Below are 12,716 nucleotides of genomic sequence, written 5' to 3'. Positions count from 1 at the left end.
AGACTTCAAGGACAATTCCTAGATCAGATAGAATAATTGTTATACAATAATGGATGTGTGTATTTTTTTATTCTTGCTTTAATTTGATTAGATAGAGTTGTACTGATTAAGTCATCTATGAAGGATCGGGGCGCAAACTTATTCACATTGAGTTTAAGAATATAGTTTCTTTTGAGTGTTTTGACCATTGAGCCAAGTCGATTCCATACAATTATTTTATCCTATACATAATCATTACAACTCCATCTGACCAATTAAAGGAACATGAAAACATGTTTGATCATTAATTTCAATGCACAAAAAGCTTTATGCTCAGGTAATGTTTATATTTAGATTAAATGGTATATAAACCACCTTACTAATACCGAATTTATACCAAAAAAAAGGATCAATAGCACATTATCAAACTATAAAATATGTCATAGTTAAAAGACGGGGCAGGTATTCTGAGTCTATTAAACAAACAACCAAACAACGTCCACTATCTTTTTACTAATTCAACCCTTGAACCCCCAGCAATAAGTTAGCAGGGATAACACTTGAAACTATTATATAAACTTCTTCATATGCATCTGGCAATACAATATATTATTCATCAAGATTTTAAATAAATTACAACCTAGAATTTTTCTCCTGATAAATTTAAATTGTAAATTCCTTATTTTAATAATTACCCGCACTGGGGTGGCTATGCCTCTAATTTATTGACAGTAAATGATGAAAAAAAATTATGAATCATTAACACTATAACATTTATGAATAAGTTTTGAAAAATGTTTTAAATTTAAATGATTTTTTAAGGATAAGTATGAGAGCTTCTAAAATTTACATTATCTAATTAAAAATTTAAAAAAAAAAGTTATTTTATTCCTCATATTTATATTATTACTAAATTAATTTAAAAATGTTTGTTTAATTGTCTCTTTTATTTCATATTTGTTCTATTTATATCATAATAAGATAGAATAAAGAGACCAATTTTTCATAGTAAGTAAACTTTTTAGAAGAAATACAGACATTTTCCATGTATATCAGGTGAAATAAAATCCATAATGACAAATAATAATTAGTTAGGAAATATATCATAGATGGTTCAAAGAAGACATTTTAAGAGGAATAAATTGAAACTTGTACAGTATGTTTATACAAATTATAACTTGTACACAACATGTATCATAAATGTCTTTAAATTTGATATTAAACTTCAAACTTGTGTGAATGGATATTATTTCCATTCTGCAAGGTCCAGACGAATAAACATAGTAGTTTAATTGATTTTCAACATCTGGGAAGCTACAATGAAAAAAAATGACATCATATCCCAAATTTTGAAGAGTTAAAAAAACTTCCACAATATAGCTACAAGGCTCTTGTGGCAGACATAGCAGAGGTTCAAAATCAAAGTAACTTGTATATTTAATTATTCAAGATCTTGGAAAATGGGAATAATATCAGGTTGCATATGTTTAATGAAAAAAAGTCGAATATGAAGTGATCCATATAGATATATGTAAATAAAAAGATAACAACAATTCACTCCATAAAATATACATTCTGTTTTGAAAGATACATATTTATGAATACATATAATGTATTAGACTGCCCTGTTTTTAAGTTAATGTTTGTTTCTCCCTACTCAAAGACTTTTTCTTGTGAAAAAAAATTACATTGGCAACGTTTGATGTAATTTAAGTAATTTTTGGCGTAGTATAAGTCATTTTAGTTTTTTTAATTTCTAGATCGAAATGGCCCATATTCGTTTGTTTCAATTATGATGTTTTGAGTCACAAATTGTACTTTAAATACTTTTTTATTATTTGATTTATCAGTAAAAAGTATACTTGATTAATTATGCTAACAATTCGCTATTAAATTATCAAAAACAAGATGCACAATATATTTAACAGATAAATTAAGTATAAAAGTTATATTTTTGACAAATTCCCTAAAATTTGAAACGTTATAAAAAGCTAAAGACGACGCATTTTTACTTTTACATGAAGTTTAAATGACTTGTACCACGTCATAAAGGGTTTGACAAGCCTCAAACTTATGCAAAGAGAGTTTTCTACAGTTTCCAGCAGAAAAAGTCTGATATAGGGGAGAAATAATATTCACTCAAAAAACGGGACACTCTAATGATGTAATATAATACATCAATTCATACAGTAAAATCCTATAATATTTATTTAAAACATGTTGTACCCCAAAGTTTTTCTTGAATATAAATTTGTTTTATATCATATTATGCATATATTGTACCCATGTAGAGATATATTTATTTATTTTCTGCAAAAATATTATCATATCTATTTTATAATAATGTTTTTTTCTCTTTGTTTTTCCAAACTTAGGTTTACTCGAGGCCTCATACGAGGAACCGGAGGGTAATCAATTCTTTATAAAAAAGCCAGAAAATATGACGGTGCGTGAACATAGCAATCTAACCCTGGAATGCGTTGTGGGTAATTTACAAGGGGAAATCCAATGGAGTCGAGATGGGTTTGCTCTAGGGATTGACCAGGAAATGGTGGCCTTAAGCTGTGAAAAATGTACTCTTATGAGCCCTGAGAGAGGATACTCTGTACTCCATGTACAAAATGTGCTTCTTGGAGAGGGAAAAGAGTACGAATGTCAAGTCTCTCCTGGATCCAAGGGTCCAAAGGTGCTCTTGAGAGCACATGTTTATGTTGAAATTCTTGGTAAGTTTTATATATAATATATTTAAAAAATATATAACCTGCTTTAAATTCTACTAGATCCCAAAGATAAAAACTAATGCTCGAATTAAATTAAATTAATCTTCTAAAAATACCAATGAAATCTTTGAATTTGTACGATTTTGAATTTGTACCCGATTAAAAAACGAGAAAAGTAGGAAAATTAGAGAATAATATTGAATTCTTTAGTAGCTAATTTTATCTTCAATATGAAAATAAGATGGTGTAGCGATGTAGTAACATATTTTAAATGCATTTTAAGGTCAAATATTTAACAAAACTAGGCAAAAGAGGTAAACTTCTTTAATTTTTAATAGGCAGAAGTCTTTATATTTGTTGGGTCCATTTTGATATCATATAGGTTACTATATATTTTCCTAATTATAAATAAAAAAGGTTTTTTGTTTATAATAAACTTGGTTGGTTAGCCTTGAAAGGGCTGACACTAACAATACTGGCGTCAAGTGAACCCCCTTTCTACATCCTAGGTACTGATGCATATAAAACATTATTACACTAAAATTTTAAAGGCACCGGTACTTGCACTCCCATTACGTCATTTTTCAAAATTATTCTTCCCAATCACAAACAAGAATGAAAAATATCCTTATATTTGCATATGAATTGCAAAAGTTTCTCCAGTCGATTGGATCGAACTCCTCTCAACAATTGCTTATTTACAAAAATTTTAATTATGCCAAAGTTATGAATTTGGATTGATGACTGTTTTAGATATTTACGATAAAAACATCTATGTGAAATAAAAAAATACAAGCATATTTTGATGTGAAGAATTTTTGCTCCATTTCCTCAATTACTTGATTTTTTTTTCATTGCTCCGAAAAAAAAAAATATTATTTTGATATAATTAATACAATAAACTGATCGTTTGTAAATAATAGCAGGTAAAAAAAATTTTTTACATACATTTTTGGTCAAAAAGTAAGAAAAAGGAAATTTATACATATACCAACTTCGGTACCGGAACCAGTACTAAGTTGTTGGCATAATAAAATAACTTATACGTATATAATTTAGATTTTTACAAATTACTAATTCAATTAATACCATTTTTATTTTCAAGTGCCACCTAAAAGAGTTAAATTTGAAAAACCAAAGTCAGTCGTTGCCGGGAATCAAGAAATAATTGCTTGTACATCAAGTTCCTCAAATCCTGCTACAAAACTACTTTGGTATAAAAATGAAGAGCTGATACAAAATGCAGGTATGCTTTACAATACTTATGTCATTGGTTTTTTTCGTTTAAAAAAATCACTTTTATAATCAAACTTATAAACAACTTTTCCTTTTTAAAGAATTGGAAGAGGAGATCCTTCTTGGAGACAGACCTGGAACCTATACAACAGTAAGCCGTATAAAAATTCGTCCAGTCAAAGAAGATAATGGAGTTTTTATAATCTGTGTTGCCGATCATCCAGCCATATTTAGTCGTTCTGACCGAGAATACTTTCAGTATAAGTCAAAATTAAATGTGTTATGTGAGTATTGACTTAGTACATTTTTTGTTTCTTTGAAAGTTCCTATGTAACTACATAAACTTTAAAGCCTTCAAGATATAAAAAAATTGGCAAACAGAACACTGTAATTTATAATGAAAGATTTTTATGTCCATAAAATCTCTGTGAATAAATACATTTTGCCCATTTCCTTGAATTTAGAATTCTTTCTCCCAAATAAAAGCTCTATGTGCTTAGTTCCAGTTAGTTTATGATCTAAAGGTTGTGTTCCAAAACAATGGGATGAATTTCCTTTATTTCATTCCACCACATCCCTAGTTTTGTTCGGCCGCACAATATCCTGTTGAAAAATATAAGACTCCCACTGACAATGATATATCTTCAGGACTTCACAACTGACTTTACTTTTTTTCTTATATTATTTTTTGGCAGATAAATTGTAATTCACACAACACGATCACTATGGTAATACAAATCCAGAATGACGTATGTGCTTCTTAGGGATTTGGAAAGCTTTAAAGTTTTTCCGAATTTATCAGAAACATCCTGTACCTTACACTCATTATTTTAATAATAAAAAAAAAGGTATAATTCGTACTTCCAACTGCGAATAATTATTAATAGACATAAATATGTAGCATATGAGCAGTGAACACAGTGCGTAAAAGCTAAAATCTACACACATGGCTACATGTTTGTAACTACAGATAGGTCTACCAATTTCCGAAATTAAATAATGATGAAGAAATTAACAGCCTACGGTTCTTTCTGTTTCTTGTTGGCACAAATATTACATAAAACTGATAACCAAAGCTATCAAATCACTCAAGAAACGCTGTTGTTAGCTTGAATAAATAATGGTCGATAAAATAATGTAGAGCTATTAGGGGTTTTTATTTTCATTCTGATTCATTTCATTCTAAATTTTGACAAATAAGTGTAAGTTTAAATAAATACAGAATATAATTTTAAAATATTTTCAATTCAAGTTATGTGTATGGTATATTCCATTTTTGTAAAAGACAAAGCATTAATGTTATAAGTATGCAAGTAAACAACAAATGTGAAATAACAGGAAAAAAGAAAATTAGTGTAATTTTATATATCATATACGTTCTTAGAATTTAATTGAGATATCTTGTATATATAGATTACTAGCAGGAGTACCCGACAATGTTTTAGGCTCGACAACAGACGTCAAAACAAATTTTGCTTCATTAATAAATAAGACATGTACTCCCCCTTAGCTACATACACTAGTTGTTTAAGATATTAAATGCACAATCAAAAATGATCGATTTATATATATATTAGTTAAGTTATGACGAATTATTCAGTGTTTATTAACTGTTAGCTTGCACGTGTCGTGTGCAAGCCGGTTTAAATTGGCACTTTTAAGCCAGTTATTGCTGCTGGTACTTCAAATCACCACGACAAAAAAAATATAAAAGAAGATAGAAAACAATTAATTTCATATATAAAATTAATTATAAAACTTATCAAATAAAAGCAACTACTAACTTTTTTTAATTAAATATTATTAAAGCCCGCTCTTTTCGTACACTCAACAGCTGTTGTTTGTTTTTAATATGCGAAATACGAGCGACGTGTTTTGTGCCATAGATCAGTCTACGTAGTAGTTGTCTATGAATTTTTGCATCGCAAGTAGCATTAAAACCTCCTTCATACTAATTCATTTAAAAAAATAGTGATAACTCTAATATAGATATCTAGTGTGGATATCTTAGAAGATCTTCTCTATCTACAGAAATAATAGTATATGTTAATAATAATGAAAAGATAATCAATAGGAAAGTTTTCAAAAACTAAGAAAAATTTAAAAAAGTTATGTTTAAATGTCATTTTCTTGAACATGTGAAAAAGAAAAATCAATGTTGAACTTTTTTTTTATCATTTGTTAATGTGGTTAGTTTTTGTTTCTTTTTCTTGTTTGTCGCGCTTTTGTGCTTCCAAGACGGGAAACCCCATCATTTTAATCAACATAATATTTATGGGAAAAAGAAAATAAAATAAATGATATATGTTTTTGGTTGGTTATTTTATTTTTTATATAACAACAAGAAGACGACATGGAAACAAACTATAGATCTGCTTCTGTGTAAATATACATAATAGGGTTATGGCTGAAATATGAAATACTATAATATTTAAAATGGATACAATAAATGAACATTATTCTTTATATAAGAATAAAAAAAGAAAATTTATGTATATAAGTATGTACTGGTGTTGAGAAAGACTAAGGCATTTTGCACGATATAAATATATGTAGTGATACATCAACACAAAAGCAAATTTGAATAACAAATATATTTTTATTCTAAGAATATAAAAGCTCAAAAATATTATTGTCTCATTTGTAGAGTCTCAAAAATAAATCTGGGCATTTTTTTTTTTGCTCAAATGAGTAATTTATATGTTTTGTTTAATAATAACCCATTAATTAACTAGCAATAGTTCCAGAAATTGCTCGGAGTTATTAGGCTTCCACGAACAGAAAAACTTTATATAATAATATAGATTTTTTTTATTATTACAGAAGATAATTCCTGAAGAAAATTTCAGTATTACTCTACGTTTTTTATGATAACGCTCACACGTTGTTACTCAAGTAGTTCTCTCTTCAATAATGAAAGAATAATGATAACATCTTGAGAATTTTTTGTTTTTTTGTTCTAGTTGCCAACAACAACAAAACTCAGATTCTCAAAAATCCTTAAGATTTACAGCTCTCTTTTTTTCTTTTTTAATAAAACTCACTGAGCTATACTAAAGTCACACTCATCATTTATTATTATACACATATACATTGTTGTTGAAATGAGTTTTCCTTGGACAGACACACTTTTCTTTATTACTATTGGTAAAAATAGGATTAAATGGAATATGAAGGTCAATGTAGCTTCCAGATGCAACAACTATAGATACGCTAAGGTTTGAAATGATATACTTTTGCAGGTGCACATATAATATCAGGCTCCGCTTCTTATCTGCCCTTTAGATCCTTCTGTCGATATATTTTTGTATATCTTTTTGACCTCATAAACTGTGCTTTAAACATACCCGGTATGCTTGAAGTGTACAACTTGGCTTAATTTTGAAAGAAAACTAATATATAGAAATATGTGTATCGATTTTCAAGACAATCAAAATAGAAAACCAAAAAAATAAATCCCTGTGTGTTTAGATATAAGTTTACTATTGTGTTAGATAAATTCTATTTATACAAATACCTTGATACTGCTTTAATAAAGAATAGTTTAAGATAAAAATGTAATTACTGATTTGTTCTAATAGAAAAATTGATAAATAAAAACGAAAAAAACATTTTTAGTAGCTCTCTAAACAGTGTTGTAAATAAAAGACATAAAGTTTTTAGGATGACAAAAAATATTTTGTTTGAAATTATTATATTATAATAACTTTTTGATAAGTTTTTTTTCGAAGTGCATTGATTGACATTTTGTTCGAAATGCATAATAGTGTTGCAAGTGTTGGTCTGATAAATAATTTATATATAGAAAGTAAATTTTCGAAGAGAAAACATCACAGTGTAAAGTAACCATATGTGAGCGAGTTAATGAAAGAACACTGAGAATTTGTTGGGGAGTTATAAGGATAAGTCTTTGGTGGAGTCGAACTAAAATTTAGTATAAAACGTTGGGTAATTTCTGCCTAGGTATTGCTAGATTCGAAGTGGGATTTGTGTATAGGTTCTTTGTTGTCACAGCTGTCCATTTAATAAAACATAATAACAGCTAAGTAGCTTTTTCTAAAATATTAGAATAATTATCTGGATAACCCGTTAATTTTTGATTTCCTTCTTTTTTACATGCCGACAGACCATATTTTCTACAACTCAATATACATATACTAGTGCAGATGTAATTATTCATAATAAAGTTATAATTGCCACTCCTGGATAATCAAATTACTCTCCATTCAAAGAACTATTGTTATTGTCATCTTTAAAAAAAATAAGCAAAAATCTTATGCCTTGGCTTAAGAATAAAAGTGTAGCTATAGATATATAGTATATAAAATAAAACAGCAAGACGTTGGCAGAATATTAATTTCATTTTCTATGTATCTCCTAAATAAATTCCTATAAATATGTATCTCAAGGCAAAAGCACTGAATACATAAATATACAATCAAAATAGTATATTGTGTATTTTACACAAATACTACTTATGTATGTAGTTGTCTAATATCTATATATACATGAGTATTTATTGAAAATGCAATAAAGGGATACGTCAACATAAAAACAATCACAACAAAGAATATTTTTGCTTCATTGATAGAAATACCTCAATATTTTAATGACATATTTAACTTCACTAACACAAAAAGACGATGCATTTTTTGTTCCTTATTTATCTTTGATCAGCATTCTGAACATTGTTTGGTTGAATTACAATTGGCTCTTTAAAAACTATAAGTAATTCCTGTGGGAAGAATAGTCCTTTCTTTCTTTCTGTTTCTCTTCGAAGGAAAGTTTGTGTGATACAAAAAAGGTAATGACGTCGTATATGTATAGTTTAGACCATTATGGGTCTAATATTCTATTTCTTTCAATGGACTAAGATTCTCAAATTTGAATAATAAAGTGTGCCACTAAATGTCAGTTTATTTTATGTATATAAGTTTTGTTCAATGGGGATATTAAATGTAATAATTTGCTCTGTAATAAATAAAATTTTAAGAAGCACTCATTTATATCCTTCAATTTCTTTTTTCTTTCTTTTTGGCCTGTCAACAAAAAACCAAGGTACAACGGTTTTACTCAAAATAGAGTCTGTATTTCGTTTATATATTATGACTTATAATAATCGTCAATTACAACCAACAATTTTGTTTTATTATTTCTTTTAAGGCATGGAAAATTGCACTTAAATTTGTAAAAATGAATTGACTCTATAATATAATTATAAATTGATAAATTTTCTTCGAAAGGCCATATCTAGACCTAATTAATTATCATATATCAAATAAATGTTTTAACCAATAGTTAACATTCCTGTGTATCTCAACTCATCCCAAGAATTTGAATTTAACGTTTATAACTGACTTAAAGATGACTATAAAAATTATTTGTACATATAATGTAAATATATTGGGTAATTTCTCTTTTTCTTAATTTTTGCTCTTGAATTTTGTGTTAAATAATAAATTTTTTTACTCATTTTTAAGTGCAACTTGCGCCATAATAATTAATATTAATAATCTGCAAATATAAATTGAAAATAATCAATAAATTACTTGAAAAATATCCTTATAGATAAAGATTTATGTTTTATTTTGTGCTGAAGGCTGTTTTCAACAATCACGCTTTTTAATACTTGTTACTATTTTTAATCAAATTTAGATCCTCCGGAAAGAGGTCCCATTATACTAGGTGATCTTCGACCCATGCGAACAAAAGGAGAGATCATTACTCTTACATGCCTATCTCGTGGGGGAAATCCACTCCCGGATTTGTATTGGGAACGAGGTCAACGTAAAATCAATCCAATCTCAATGCCTCAGCTAAAATCCATTCCATCAACAGATAAGAATAAACAGGAAGGAACATCTCAATCGATATTGAAATTTGTGGCAACTCCAAGAGAGAACAACATTTCTTTTTCCTGCTCAAGTTTTTCAAAAGTCCAACCCAAGAGTCTCCACTCTGAGAATAACGCCTCCTTCGTCATTGAATGTAAGAACTATCTTAATTATGTTCTTCTGTTATAGTATTTTCATTATATTAATATTTGGGTACTTCTTGAAGTACAAAAATTAATATCGTCATTAAAATACTTTTTCGGCTTAAAGTATGAAATATAAATGTCGTTACTGGCAATTAAAATCCAATAATCTGATAGATTTTTGTGTGGGTAGTAGAAGGAGGTAATTTTTATAAATTTGATGACTTTTAAATTTTTTTATGCAAGGACCGGTTATAATATCAATTTATTATTATTCTATCTTCTATATGCGTCAGTAGGTGTTTTCACTATTGCACCACTATATTGTACAACACACATCTACTTTCAAGAATTTAAAGTACTTTCCTCCTCTTCACAGTTCCCCCTCGTGATGTCAAAATTGAAGGACCCCGTGCTGGTCGCGTAGGGTCCCTCTTGAATTTTAATTGTACGGCTTTCAATGGTAATCCTGCGCCAAGAATAGAATGGTCCCTCAATGGTGATGACTATGTAGGAGCATCCATTAATAATCATACCAAACTCGATAATCGAAAGGGAGGATACATATTTACATCACAAATATCGGTTCATATTCTAGAAACAGATGCTGAGGAGATCAGTCTTGCCTGTTCTGCCATTTCCAGGAGCTATGAAGGAGAAATAATGAAAGAAATTGATGAAATTAGCATCACAGTTCTAAGTAAGGCCTTTATAAAATAAATATATCACTTATCTACTGCTACTTGATACTATATATGCATATGTGTAGAGCAAACATAAAATATATATTTAATAAACTCAAAAAAATTAATGAGAAAAATGAACTTTTATGTTTATGTCTTTTTTTACTTCATAAAAAGACAAACGCAAACAAAAGGAATACAGCAATAATTTATTTTCCTTTATTATGTCTAATATCAAACAAAGCTCTAAAACTATATATGTAATGTACTTTAGACACTGTCTAATGCACAATTTAGCTTTAAATGCAACGATGAATTCATTTATTAGTTTATTTGTTTATTGGTATATAATTAACGATAATGACAATAAAAGTTTCCCCATTAATACAGATTTTCAATAAGATTGAGGTTCAAAGACTGGCAAGGCCACTCTATGAGCTTATTTTCCTTCTTATTGAGTCTTTCCTTTGTTCGTTTGCCCGTATTTTTTTTTTTTTTTGTCATTGTCGTCCTGGAAAAGCAATTACACGAACCAATTGAAGTGCCTTGCCCTGAGGGAAGGATGACGTCGACCAAAATTTCCCAACAATGAAGGAGAAGCTCATTTTTCTTTGGATGCAGTGAAGTCGTCATTGCCTCTCAACAGAAAAAAGCTGCCATGTTTGAGGGAAAGGATGGTATTCTTCGGATATACTCAGTTTTTTTGCTTCCTCCAAACACTCTTAAAATAAACCTACTATTTAAGTTATAGACTTTTATTTTCTTTGTTACTGGTTTAACTTGCAAAATCAGTAAGTAATTAAATACTTATTTCCTCCACTGTACTATATATGTAGTGCGTGAATTTGATACTTAATATTTATTGTTTCATGGAAAGTCTGTATGGATGGCATTCCAAACAAGTGAAAATTAATTTCCAAAAAAATATTTTTTTTTGTTGTTCTAGTTCCACCCAAAAAAAGACAGCACAAACTTTTTCCATTAAGCAAATAACAGATTCATGCAGTCAAGGGTTTTTAACTAGTTAAAAAGTTTCCTTGTACACAACTATTTATTTGCTATTCTTGTTCAATTTGTTGCGCATCTATGTATGTATACTTACAGATTCATGCAACAATGGCTCCTTGACTCACATAAATGAAAAATTGAAAAGAAAAACGTGATTTTTTTCAAACATGTATTCCTCAATCTTTTGTTCAATCTTGAAGTAAAATCTAAATTATTTGTTTTCTTCTTCATTTTCCCTTTCTTGAAAGTAAATATATTATTCCTGTATTTAATCAAAATAGAAATTTCGACTTTTCCCCTTTTTTCAATGGAAAAAATATTTCCTACCTGTATCTTTTTTTATCAAATATAATAATGAAACAGAAATATGTTCCCATTTCCATCAAAACTTGTAATTTTTTCATCATATCATATAAAAAATACAAACCACATTATTTTTTTCCTTTGTACATATATAAATATGGGGGAAAAAAATATATCCACGTCTCGAAATTGAGTACCCTCAGATCCTTACACTTTAACTAGTGTTTTTTTATGATAATTAATAAAGTTATTATTCTATACTAAAATATTGTCATAGAACCAATATTTTCGTAGGATTTTAATACTTTTTCCACAAAAAATATAAACAAAATTAGCCCTACATTGTTATTTGTAGGAATGGCATTTGATAGAGAAAAAACACAGTTTGGTGATTAGAAAAGGAAAAACGGATGGAGTCTATCTTCTTTTTTTTTTCACTTTTTAAATTATCTTTTAGGTGTTAGTACTTCCCTATGAAAGAAGAATTATTGCCAGTTTGAAAAATGTATTATAAAACAAATATATATATATTAAAATATTTTCCTCCAAATAATGTTATTTTAAGTGTTGAAGTTTCTCCTCTTTCTGCCTGTATTTAATTTTTTATTTCTCCCCTTATTCTTCAATCATTATTATAACATCCTGTTAATTTTAACAAGGGTATTTTCCTACACAATCTACAAGAATCTCATCCCTAGCACTACGTATCAGATTTGGATCCAGTTTAGGATACTTTAATTAGATCCATTTGACAAAATAATAGTACAAAAACTTACTAGATGCAATTGCAAATGTATCATTAATGGGTCA

The 12,716-nt window shown here is 28.4% G+C and overlaps 1 protein-coding gene across 2 annotated transcripts in view; it reads left to right on the top strand.

The window, feature by feature from the left end:
• The window catches only part of LOC121117402 (nephrin), a 102,032-nt gene that overhangs the window by 49,403 nt on the left and 39,913 nt on the right, over nt 1-12,716 (top strand). For both annotated transcript variants that reach the window (XM_040711820.2, XM_040711819.2), the window contains exons 2-6: nt 2,355-2,702; nt 3,805-3,945; nt 4,037-4,219; nt 9,591-9,923; nt 10,292-10,612. In XM_040711820.2, coding sequence (XP_040567754.1) covers nt 2,355-2,702; nt 3,805-3,945; nt 4,037-4,219; nt 9,591-9,923; nt 10,292-10,612 — 1,326 coding nt within the window. The remainder of the gene's footprint in view (nt 1-2,354; nt 2,703-3,804; nt 3,946-4,036; nt 4,220-9,590; nt 9,924-10,291; nt 10,613-12,716) is intronic.

Source organism: Lepeophtheirus salmonis, chromosome 5 (genome assembly GCF_016086655.4).
Source record: "Lepeophtheirus salmonis chromosome 5, UVic_Lsal_1.4, whole genome shotgun sequence".
NCBI lineage: Eukaryota > Metazoa > Arthropoda > Copepoda > Siphonostomatoida > Caligidae > Lepeophtheirus > Lepeophtheirus salmonis.
Note: the sequence above shows the minus strand (reverse complement) of the source record. Positions and strands in the feature narration are given on the sequence as shown.